The sequence below is a fragment of the Geotrypetes seraphini genome, chromosome 12, assembly GCF_902459505.1.
Source record: "Geotrypetes seraphini chromosome 12, aGeoSer1.1, whole genome shotgun sequence".
Classification (NCBI taxonomy): Eukaryota; Metazoa; Chordata; class Amphibia; order Gymnophiona; family Dermophiidae; genus Geotrypetes; species Geotrypetes seraphini.
The window spans coordinates 13,304,190-13,317,045 of NC_047095.1; the positions used below are offsets into that span (position 1 = coordinate 13,304,190).

General features: G+C 40.4%; 1 protein-coding gene across 5 annotated transcripts in view; it reads left to right on the forward strand.

Moving 5' to 3' along the window:
- OLFM3 (olfactomedin 3) overlaps positions 1-9,334 on the forward strand; it is a 459,853-nt gene extending 450,519 nt beyond the window's left edge. For all 5 annotated transcript variants that reach the window (XM_033916520.1, XM_033916523.1, XM_033916522.1 and 2 more), the window contains one exon: positions 8,099-9,334. In XM_033916520.1, the coding sequence (XP_033772411.1) occupies positions 8,099-8,776 (678 nt within the window). In that variant the 3' untranslated portion in view covers positions 8,777-9,334. The remainder of the gene's footprint in view (positions 1-8,098) is intronic.
- Positions 9,335-12,856: the final 3,522 nt, after the last annotated feature.

Consider the following 12,856-nt stretch of genomic DNA (forward strand, 5'->3'; position numbering starts at 1 on the left):
GTCGGGTTTTCAGGATTTCCCCAATGAATATGCATTGAAAGCAGTGCATGCACATAGATCTCATGCATATTCATTGGGGAAATCCTGAAAACCCGACTGGATTGCGGCCCTCGAGGAGGGACTTTGAGATCCCTGCTATAAGGGGTTATGGAGAGATGTGCACTTGGGTCTTTTTATACGGATTTCATTGCAGTGCCCCCTAGGATGATCCGCTCCTCTGCTGGGATGTCTGTGTGGCCACTCTACTAAAATTGCTGATCCCTCCTACATCCCAATGGTTTCTTTTGTGTGGTTTTCTTTTGGATGTGGGGGTTTTTTTTCCTATCAAAAATAGTTCAAAAAGATAAGTCAGACTAAGGACAAGCATATCTAAGAAATGGTCAGTTTTGAAACAAAAAAAGATAACGTTTTTCTGTTATGAAAATGGTCACGCTCACTACTGGATTTTTGTGTGTATTCCGCAAAATGTTCACACTCAGATTAGGATGTCATATCGAAAATGCCCTTCTATACCTAATTACAGGACGGACTAGCCTCAGGCACATAGTTACAATACCTGAAAGCTGCTATCTTTTGGATTCTTTTCCAGAATTAACCCCCTCTTTTACTAAGGTGTGCTAAGCATTTTAGCATGCGCTAATTGATTTAGTGCTTGCCAATTGGTTAGGCGCTTGCTAAATATTAGCGTGCACTAAACGCTAATGCGCCCATTATAGTCTATGGACGCGTTAGCATTTAGCATGTGACAATATTTAGCACACGCTAAATCGATTAGCACACGCTAAATCAGTTAGCATGCGCTAAATCGGCTACCGCACCTTAGTAAAAGGACCCGTAAGTCATAAATATTCATATATGGACCATCGAAATCCTGTGTGATACCATCATTTTGTTTAACTGAGACTATTGTTAAAGCACTAGTCCCATGTGGCGCACTGGTTAAAAGCTACAGCCTCAGCACCCTGGGATTGTGGGTTCAAACCCACACAGCTCCTTGTGACCCTGGGCAATTCACTTAATCCCCCTATTGCCCCAGGTACATTAGATAGATTGTGAGCCTTCCGGGACGGATAGGGAAAAATACCCGAATAAACTCATGTAAACCGTTTTGAGCTCTCCTGGGAGAACAGTATAGAAAATTGAATTAAAATAAAATAACTGATCCACATCTTCAACCATCTATGTCCCTATTCCATATAAGTCCAAGGGTTATCAAATGCTTTTTCATCCATGCTGTGCCATCAATCCTCATTTACATATATAAATTTGCAGGTGGACTGACTAATCCACCTGCAAATTTGTACATTTGTTGAGTGTAAATCACCTTGAACCTAAACTGGAAAAATGTGATTCAGAAATTCAGATTAGATTAGATAAAGCTCTAAATTAATGGCTATATGCACTATTTGTTTCCAGATTTGTACCTGCTGCTAGTGCTCCATGCAGCTTACACCCCTCTATGCTCTATTGGAAAGTATGAGGATTGTTTAATTTTGCTTTTGAATCTATTCTCATTCTATCTAGGGATCCTCTATGTTTATCCTATGTGTTTTTGAATCTCACCATCTCCCCTGGAAGATTATTCCTGGTATCCACTTCCATCTTCTTGAAAAAAGTTTCCCATAAACCTAAGTTTCTCCTCTAATTCTTTATCTTAAAATGGTGTAATAACTTTCAAGTATTTAAAATGTCTATATCATATCTTCCCTGCCCCTCCTTTCCTTTAGGGCAGTGTCTCTCAAACTTTCTTAGCTCTGGCATATTAAATGGAGCAAATGTTTTTCATGGCACATTATAAAATTACAAAACCAACAAAAAATTAAATTTAAGAGTTATTTATTTAAAGTTATTTAAGCTATGCCCTGGTATGGATCCTGTCTGGTCTCATAGCTTTGTCCATCTTGTTAGATAATCCGGTGGCATTATCCTATGACACCGTATTGTTTGGCATGTCAGTGAGGGCAAAAAGCCAAATATCCTCTAATAATAATAAGCTTCTACTCATTATGACATGGGTTGCCATACAACAGATTACGAATAATTGGAAAAATTGGGATAGGCTGTATTATAGCTTTTGGTGGAACTCTTAGAAACATAGAAACATAGAAAAAAGCAGCAGAAAAGGGCTATAGCCCACCAAGTCTGCCCATTCCAAGTATCCCCTCCCCTGAATTTACTCCCTTAAAGATCCGACGTGAGTATCCCATTTTCTCTTAAAATCCGTCACGTTGCTGGCTTTTATCACCTGGAGTGGGAGTCTGTTCCAATGATCCACTACTCTTTCGGTGAAGAAGTACTTCCTGGAGTCGCCATGAAACTTTCCTCCCCTGATTTTCAGTGGATGCCCTCTTGTGGTCGAGGGTCCCATGAGCCAGAAGATATCTTCTGACTCGATGCGTCCCGTGATGTACTTATATGTTTCAATCATATCTCCCCGTTCTCTTCTTTCCTCAAGTGAGTACAGCCGCAATTTTTTTAATCTTTCTTCATACGTGAGATCCTTGAGCCCCAAGACCATCCTGGTGGCCGTTCGCTGAACTGACTCGATCCTCAGCACGTCCTTTCGGTAGTGTGGTCTCCAAAACTGAACACAGTACTCCAAGTGAGGCCTCACCATGGCTCTGTACAACGGCATCATAACTTCAGGTCTCCTGCTGACGAAACCTCTGCGGATAAACCCCATCATTTGTCTTGCCCTGGAGGAAGCCTTCTCCACTTGATTGGCAACCTTCATGTCCTCACTAATGATCACCCCTAGGTCGCGTTCCGCCGTGGTCCTAACCAAGGTCTCACCATTTAGTACATAAGTTCTACGCGGGTTTCTCTTACCCAGGTGCATTATCTTGCATTTTTTAGCATTGAAGCCTAGCTGCCAAGTAGTTGACCATTATTCCAGCAACAGTAGGTCGTGTGTCATATTATCAGGTAATAAGTTTTTGCCTACTATGTTGCAAAGTTTGGCGGCGGCGGCGAACAGTGATACCCTTCCTCTAAGTCCTTGCGTCATATCTCTTATGAATAAGTTAAATAGAATCGGGCCCAGGACCGAGCCCTGCGGCACTCCACTGATCACGTCCGATGCTTCGGATGGGGTACCGTTCACCACCACCTTCTGAAGTCTACCGCTCAGCCAATCCCCAACCCATGTAGTTAGAGTGTCTCCTAATCCTATCGATTTCAGCTTGTTCAGTAATCTTCGATAAGGGACGCTATCAAATGCTTTACTGAAGTCCAAATATACCATGTCCAGTGACTCTCCGGCGTCCAGTTGTCTAGTAACCCAGTCAAAAAAGCTAATCAGATTAGATTGGCAGGATCTACCCTGGGTGAACCCGTGTTGGTGTGGATCACGCAGTTTTTCTTCGTCTAGGATTGTGTCAAGATTCTGTTTGATCAGTGTTTCCATGAGTTTACACACTATAGACGTGAGACTCACTGGTCTGTAGTTTGCTGTCTCTGACCTGCAGCCCTTTTTGTGGAGTGGGATTATGTTGGCGGTTTTCCAGTCCAAGGGGACCCTTCCTGTGCTTAGGGAAAGATTGAAAAAAACAGATAATGGTTCTGCTAGGACTTCCCTTAACTCCCTGAGCATTCTGGGGTGTAGGTTATCCGGTCCCATGGCTTTGTTTACTTTGAGTCTTGATAGTTCGTCATAGACGTTACTGGGTGTAAATTCGAAATCTTGAAACGGGTCTTTCTGGTTATCTCCCGTCTGCAGCTGTGGACCAGCTCCCGGCGCTTCGCGGGTGAACACTGAACAGAAGTATTTGTTTAGTAGTTCTGCCTTCTCAGAATCTGATTCCGCAAAGTTACCGTCCGATTGCTTCAGGCATACTATCCCATCTTTGTTTCTTTTCCTGTCACTAATATAGCTGAAGAAAGATTTATCCCCTTTCTTAATTTTCCGTGCTAGCTCTTCCTCCATTCGGAGTTTGGCTTCTCTGACTGCTGTTTTGACAGCTTTAGATCTGTCTAGATAGTCCTTTTTCGCCCCCTCTCTGCCTAAATGTTTGTAGGTGATAAATGCGTCTTTTTTCTGTTTAACTAGGTCTGAAATTTCTTTACTGAACCATTGGGGTCTTTTGTTTCTCCTGCGTTTACTTACTGTCTTTATGTATCGGTCTGTTGCTTCGTGTAGGATGGACTTCAGAGACGACCACATATCCTCCACATTGTCAGATATTGCTTGTTTATGTAGCTCCTGATGGACAAAATCTCCCATGCGGTTGAAGTCTGTGCCTCTAAAGTTGAGAACCCTTGTTGCTGTGTTTGTCTTAGGGAAACCTTTCTTGAGGTTGAGCCATACCATATTATGGTCGCTGGAGGCCAGTGTGTCTCCTACTGAGACTTCCGTGACGCTATCTCCGTTGGTGAGAACTAGGTCTAGTAATGCCTGGTCTCTGGTGGGCTCCAATACCAATTGCTTGAGACGTGCACCCTTTATGGAGGTTAATATTCTTTTGCTGCTACCCGTAGTCGCGGAGAGTGTGTTCCAATCTGCATCTGGCATGTTGAAGTCTCCTAGTATTACTGTGTCCCCACGCAGTGTGATATTCTCTATGTCCTCGATTAATTCCATGTCTTTGTCCTCCTGTTGCCTGGGAGGTCTATATATCACCCCAAGGTATAGGCATTTTTCATTCCCTCTGGCCAGGTTCACCCAGAGGGATTCCCCGGTGTATCTAACATCTGTGATTCTGGTGGTTTTGATGCTTTCCTTAGTATATAGCGCTACTCCTCCTCCCAATTTACCCTCTCAGTCGCAACGAATTGGTTGTACCCTGGTATAACCATATCCCACCCATGCGATTCCATGAACCAGGTTTCGGATATCGCTATCACGTCAAGATCGGCGTTTGTTATCTCAGTCTCTAATGCTAGAATTTTATTGCCCAAGCTGTGTGCATTAACATACATAGCCCTCCATATCTGTGAAGAGATTCCTTTATGAGCTAGGGTGGCTCCTAAATTATCAGTGATATTTCTCCCTGAATTATTGTGGATATCATTGGTACTTACCTTAGACTTGGTAGTGTGAGTGCGACTTGCCTCCTCAGGGTGGTTTTTTACTGCTCTGGGATATAAGTATGTACCCTCCCCCAACTTACCTAGTTTGTGTCACATATTCAAAATGGAAAGGATAATGGCCATGCAGCAGGAAAATTATAAGAAATTTCAGTTTATTTGGGAGCCATTAACATAGAATAAATATTAATTTTTCCCCTTTTGTTCATACACGTCCAGGGTGGGGTGAGGGGTGGGAATATTTTATGATTTCTTTTGCTTATGAATAACTGTTGGGTATAAGGGAGGGGGGATATTTGATGCAAGTTAGAATTTGATGATATATTAAGTGATGTTAAAGGATAAATGATTGTATTATATGTTATACTTATTGTGAGTTTTAAAAATGAATAAAGATTAGAAAAAAAAAAAAAAGCTTTGTCCATCTTCAGTTTTTCAAGTTGTTCATAAACAATTTCTTCCATGAACAGTGCAGCATTAACTCCATTCTCAGGTGTAATTTTGCTAACCAATCGCAGTCCTCCTCCATGTTTTTCTTCTGTGAATACTGAACAGAAGTATTTGTTTATCATGTTTGCTTTGTCCTCATCACTCTCTACATAGCAGTTCATACCTTCCTTCAGTCTCGTAATTCCATTGTTTAGTCTTTCTCCTTTCAATAATATACCTGAAAAAAACGTTGTCTCCCTTTTTTATATTTATAGCCATTTTCTCTTCCACTTTCACTTTCGCCAGTCGTATCTCTCTCTTGACTTCTTTCAGTTTCATCCAATATTCCTTTCTGTACTCATATTCTTGAGGGTTTTCTATATTTCACAAACTCCAATTCTTTTGCCTTTATTTTTTCCGCCACTAGTTTGAAGAACCATATTGGTTTCTTTTTTCTCATAAAGGTCAGTAGCTCTTTTTATTGTACCTTTCAACTTGGACCACTGTTTTTCCATTTTTCTTATGTCTTCCCATCCAATCAGCTCTTTCTTCAGGTACTTTCCCATGCTACTAAAGTCTATATATTTGAAATCCAGGACTTTTAGTTTTGTGTGGCCATCCTTCACTTTGGATGCTATATCGAACCAAACTATATGATGATCACTACTTCCCAGGTGGGCCCCCACTCAGACATTAGAGACACTTTCTCCATTTGTAAGCACTAGATCCAATATCACTTTTTTTTTCCATGGGTTCCGTCACCATTTGTCTGACCAGAGCCCCTTGAAAGGCATCCACGATCTCCCTACTTCTTTCTGATTTCACAGATGGAACTTTCCAGTCCGCATCCAGAAGGTTGAAATCACCCAGCAACAGCACCTTCCCTTTCTTTCCCAACTTCTGTATATCTTTAATCAGATTATTCTGAAGTTGCTGCGATTGAGTTGGAAATCTGTAGACAACACCCAAGAGGATAAAAGTTCCATCTTTTCAAAACAATTCATATTGCTTCTTCCTTTCCCAGGCCACCTGCATTTCAGTCACTTGGATATCTGTCTTTACATAGAGAGCTACTCCTCCAACATTTTGACCATCTCTGTCCTTCCTAAAAAGATTATAGTCCAGTATGTTGGCGTCCCATCCATGGGAATCACTGAATCATGTCTCTGTGATAGCAACAATATCCAAATCTGCCTCTAACATCAGAGCTTGCAGATTCTGCTTTTGTTACTTAGACTGTGGGCAGTTGTGGTCATTACTATTCCTCAAAAACCTCATTTTTTTGTATAGTTTTTAATTTCAGCTCATTTCCTGTTGTATCGCTAGGAAGTGAATTGCTAATATTGTTGTTTTCATAGCTATAGTTTGGGTTCCTCTTTCCCACATGCATCACTTTGCACTTGCTCACATTAAACCTCATCTGTCTATGATGCTCAGTCTTCCAGTCTCACAAGGTCCTTTTCCAATTTTTCACAATCTTCTTGCAATTTAACAATTTTGTGTCATCAGCAAATTTAATTCTCTCCTTAGTTATTCCCATCTCTAGTTATTCCCATTGATAAATATGTAAAAAAAAAACAGCGGTCCTAGCACAAACCCCTGAGGAACCCCACTATTTACCCCTCTCGTGTAAATTCAAATCTGTAAATCAGCATTGAAATGTAAAAACATTTTCTTTCCATTGTTGATTGTCTCAAAATTAATTCAAACTTACTTAATGGAGGAAAAGAGCCTCATATGCTGTAAGTACAAGACTGAGCAGGCATACTAGAAAGGGTAACTACCTCATCGGCTCAAAAACCTCCTGTCTGAGCCAATTTGTGTGAACCTTTAGAAAGATACAAATAGGACAGCTACTAAAATAGACAGTGTTTTTTCTCATAAAGCATATGGAGACAGACCTAAAGATCTCAATAAGCATACTTTGGAAGGAATGTAGAAAAGGAGAGATGATAGAGACATCTAAATACTTCTGTGGCATAAATGCACAGGAGAGGATACAGGCCTCATTTATTTGAAAAAAAGCTCTGAAATGAGGTGAAAGGGGAAAGAGTTAGCATTTTCTACTGGAATATTTCTCAATGGAAAGGCTATTGGGTATATGGAATGGCTTCCTAGTGGAAGTGGTAGAAACAAATATTGTATCTGAATTCAAGAATGCATGGGACATGCACAGTGGACCTCTAAGGGAGAGGAAGGATTGCAGGGCATAGTAGTTTCTTTTCTTAATTTATATTGTGCATATCCTATAATTCTATGTGGATTACAAATTATTCAGGTACTCAAGCATTATTCCCTAACTGTTCTGGTGGGCTCCAACTCTATCTAATGTGCCTGGGGCAATGGGGATTAAGTGACTTGCCCAGGGTCACAAGTTTCAAGTTTATTAGGATTTTATATACCACCTATCAAGGTTATCTAAGTGGTTTTTACAATCAGGTACTCAAGCATTTTCCCAAGGAGCAGTATGGGATTTGAACTCACAACCTCAGGGTGCCAAGGCTGTAGCTCTAACCACTGCACGACATACTCCCACTGCCATCGATTCGCAGACTGGATAGGATGTATAGTGTTTATCTACCATTTTATATGTTTTTATTTCTCAGATATCCATTCACTGTCTTCTTTTTTTTTTTCATTCTAGGTCTGGTATATGGACAATTACTATAAAAATAATGTTGTCCGTGAATATAAATCGATTGCAGATTTTGTCAGTGGGGCCCAGTCAAGGACATACAATCTCCCTTTCAAATGGGCAGGGACCAATCACGTTGTCTACAATGGTTCCCTCTATTTCAATAAGTATCAGAGCAACATCATTATTAAGTACAACTTTGACTCTGGTCGAGTGCTTGCCCAGCGTAGTCTGGAGTACGCTGGATTTCACAATGTATACCCTTATACTTGGGGCGGCTTTTCAGATATTGATCTAATGGCAGATGAAATTGGTCTGTGGGCTGTCTACGCTACTAATCAGAATGCAGGCAATATTGTCATCAGCCAGCTGAACCAAGATACACTAGAAGTGACAAAGAGCTGGGACACAGGCTATCCAAAGAGAAGTGCTGGGGAATCCTTCATGATATGCGGAACATTGTACGTTACGAATTCACACTTGACAGGAGCAAAGGTCTACTACTCGTATTCCACTAAAACCTCCACATATGAGTATACAGACATTCCTTTCCATAATCAGTATTTTCATATATCAATGCTTGACTACAATTCCAGAGATCGAGCTCTCTATGCCTGGAACAATGGGCATCAGGTCCTCTTTAATGTCACACTTTTTCATATTATTAAAACTGATGATGAGGCATAAAATTATTTTCCTCCATGGTACAAAAGAGTTATTTGTGAAAAAAAGAAAAAAACTCTGCTGCATCTCCCTAAACTGTTCTGTAAAAATGATTTTAAAAAATGCATTTTATCAATGAAAAAAAAACAAAACAACAATAGAATTTGTGGGGAATAAAAAGAATCTGATAGAACTGCAACCATCTCCTTAACTTTTGAATCTACGATGTCATTTATGGATTCATCAGAAAAAAAAAGCACTAAAGACAGCTGGAGTGATTGAAGACTTTATTAAGATTAATGATATGCCTTATATTAGAGTTGGTGGCTTAATTGCATGAATACTTTTCTTTTTATAAACTATATCATTTTTAAACCTATTTGTTACTACAGAGCAAGAACTGGTAGCATAATGCGTATCATATTGGGTTTTTTTTTTGTTTGTTTATGTTTCTGGAAATTAAAAGTTGAGGGATCTAAATTAAGTTAAAGAAACTTAGGGCTCCTTTTACGAAGCCGCGTTAGCGGCTTTATCGCACGCACATTTTTAGCGCGTGCTAACCCCCGCGCTAGCTGAAAAACTACCGCCTGCTCAAGAGGAGGCGGTAGCGGCTAGCACGGCCGGCAAATTAGCGTGCGCTATTACGTGTGTTAAACCGCTAACGCGGCTTCGTAAAAGGAGCCCTTAATGACCTTAAGCTTGCCTGTTACATTGTGCTCTGATGCAGATCTGTACAGTAAACTTTTTCAGTATTTCGCAAACATTTTATGGACAAATATGTATTTCTACCATTGTAACCACCATTGTGCAATTGTATCTCTTCACTTCTGTGAAAGTAAACCTAAGTACTATTTTTTATAAAATACAAAGGAGCTCAATTCCAATTCTGCTTACGACTCAGTCTCAAAGTGTTGAAAATGCAATAGTTTTATAGGTCACGTCTGCCTTTTTAATGCAGGACTGAAAATATGTTCCATGACAATTGTACTTTTTCTGGATTTCAGAGGTATTATAATCATTGTAGATATATCGTAATAATAGTAGTTAAATAATAAAAACAAAAGCTATCATTATTATTTTGTACAAGCAAGATCTCACACTTTACAGTAAGGAAGAATAAAAGGCATTAACCCAGGGGTGTCCAATGTCGGTCCTCGAGGGCTGCAATCCAGTTGGGTTTTCAGGATTTCCCCAATGAATATGTATTGAAAGCAGTGCATGCAAATAGATCTCATGCATATTCATTGGGGAAATCCTGAAAACCCGACTGGATTGCGGCCCTCGAGGACCGACATTGGACACCCCTGCATTAACCAATTGCATTTTGATAAAAAGGTGTACAGAAGGTAAAATGGCTTTTTTGTGGACATAATCAGTAAAATAGATTTGAACAACTCAGGTATTCTCCTAAGCTGACATATTATATTGAAACCGCTAGATAGAGACAGGTTGTTCCAAGATAGAGATAATGAGAGGGCACTCTCTAAAGTTAAAAGGGGATAGATTCCGTACAAACGTAAGGAAGTTCTTCTTCACCCAGAGAGCTGCAAAGTTGTGGAATAGTTGATTTTATACACTCTTCAGTCCTAACCACCACTTGCCAAATATCTTTTAAGGTAACACCTTGAAGTTGGTCAATTGTTTTGGTCAGGTTAGGTTACAGCGGGTGCTAATCTTGTGCGTGCGCTAAAAACGCTAGCGCACCTTAGTAAAAGGAGCTCTTAATTCAGTTTAGTTGGGCAGGAATCATCAGTGAAAGAGGGATGCCATGGTAAACAAAATGTTCTCCTTTTTTTTTTTTTTCATTTTGTTAAAAGGAATGAAGCGAAATATATTATTTGTGACATTTCCTCTTTTATTCTAAATAAAAGAGCATCCTTACTCGGTTGTAGCCCTTGAGGACTGGATCTAAATGTATCCCCTTCCTTTATGGAGGAGTATAAAAGCATTTATAAATAGGAGAGCTACAACATTTAGACCTGGAAAAAGACGCTGCATAAAAAGGATTGCAAAACTGTCAGGGCTTAAGTACCCATGGAGAATTTTCAAAGGGCAAATGCACATGTTTTTTCCCTATCAAAATTAAGAACAGTGGCTCTCAGGACTTTGCCCCTAAAGAGAGTGTTTGAAAAATGATTCCATACATAATTTACTAGAAAAATACATGAAAGGGCCCCTGCATTTTTTCACACTGAAAATAGCATATGATATTATAAGGCCTTCACCCCCACATAGAGTAAGTGTAAGCACTAAGATAAGCGTATATTCAAATAAGTATCATAGCTAAGGGCTCCTTTTACAAAGGTGCGCTAGCGCTTTTAGTGCATGCACCGGATTAGTGCGTGCTATAGCACACGCTAGCCGAAAAACTACCGCCTGCTCAAGAGGCGGCGGTAGCGGCTAGCGCGTGTGGCATTTTAGCGCGCGCTATTCCGCGCGTTAAGGCCCTAACGCGCCTTCGTAAAAGGAGCACTAAATTCATGAGTTAAATTCATAGTCATGAGTTAAATGCGCATACAACGGAGGCATGCATTGCAGATATCCTGAAAATCCAGTGGGCAGGGATTTCCCAGGAGAGGTTTGGGAATGGGACTTGATATACTGCTACGGCCTGCACCTGATGCGCCATGCCCCTCCTATGGCTATGCTCCCATTAGAGTTACACACTATGAAATTTAAGTGCACTTGGTAGAGAACAAAGCATGTGGCAGATTCATAACTCCTAGGCCAATTAAATGCATGTTAATTCCAATAACTGATGGATAGCACCCGATTGACTAATTAGTTTAGGCACGGATTTGGAATCTATGCCCAAATCTGGCTGAGCTATACATTGCATGAGAATCTGTTTTGCTTCTTGGAATCTTGCCAAATTGGCTGCTATTGGAAACCGAATACTGGGCTTCCTAGTATGTCCTAGTATGGTAATTCTTATGTTCTTAAGAAATTGCCTTATGCTAACTAGCCCAAAAAGTAATTTCTCTCCCAAAAACCTTATAGCAAATGTGCTGATCCTTTTCAGGACATCCCATTCCTGACATAGTAACATAGTAGATGATGGCAGATAAAGACCCCAATGGTCCACCTAGTCTGCCCAATCTGATTCAATCTAAAAATTTGTTGTTGGTGGTTTTTTTCTGCTGCTGCTTCTTCTTCTTCTTAGCTATTTCTGGGCAAGAATCCAAAGTTCTGCCTGGTACTGACCTGCTCTCTTCACTTATGCAGCAATGGTAGAGCACTCTCCAAGGTTCCTATCCTGATCAACAGCTCTGTGACCCAGTAAAAGAGTCCTCTCTGGGATTGTTATATGAATGGGTGTCTCGAGGTCTTCCCTACAACAATCAGTGTCCTCTTCAGTTGGTCCTCCCATCCTCTCGTCTTTCTGCATAATAACAGGCTACTTATCATATAGAATGGGCAAAAAAAGACAGCAGAGTCCTCCTGGTGTAGTCACCAAATTCCAATCAATGTTCCTAGAGGTTCATTCATTCACATCAAATACCTGTAGTAGTACCAAGATCAGACTAAGGGCTCATTTACGAAGGTGCGTTAGGGCCTTAACGCGCAGAATAGCGCACGCGCTAGCTGCTTCCGCCTTCTCTTAAGCAGGCGGTAGTTTTTTGGCTAGGGTACACTATAGCGTGCACTAATCCAGTGCGTGCGCTAAAAACGCTAGCGCACCTTCGTAAAAGGAGCCCTAAGAGAAAAATTATGTTCATGAAAGAATTGATTGTATAGCACATTAAGACCTGTTGAATACCTTAACCTTTTTTTTTTTTTTTTCTTACCATGAGATTACTTACATTGGTCCCAAAAAGAACAAGTTTTAAAACTGATCTTGCTTCATAAACAGAGAGTGAGGTAGAGAGATTACTCGTTTGAATTTATGGGTTTGGGGTTTTTTTTTTGCAAATTATAGCTGCCTATATAGCCAGGAAATTGAACAGATGGTTCTTTGGCCACATAAAACTTGAAATCTCACTAGAAGCTTACATGTAGACTAAAACTATCATATTTTGGCCATATTGTGTGACTGCCGGAGTTCTTAGATAAAGCTACTATTCTAGGAAAGGCTGAAGGTAAAAAAAAAAAAAAAGTGTGGAA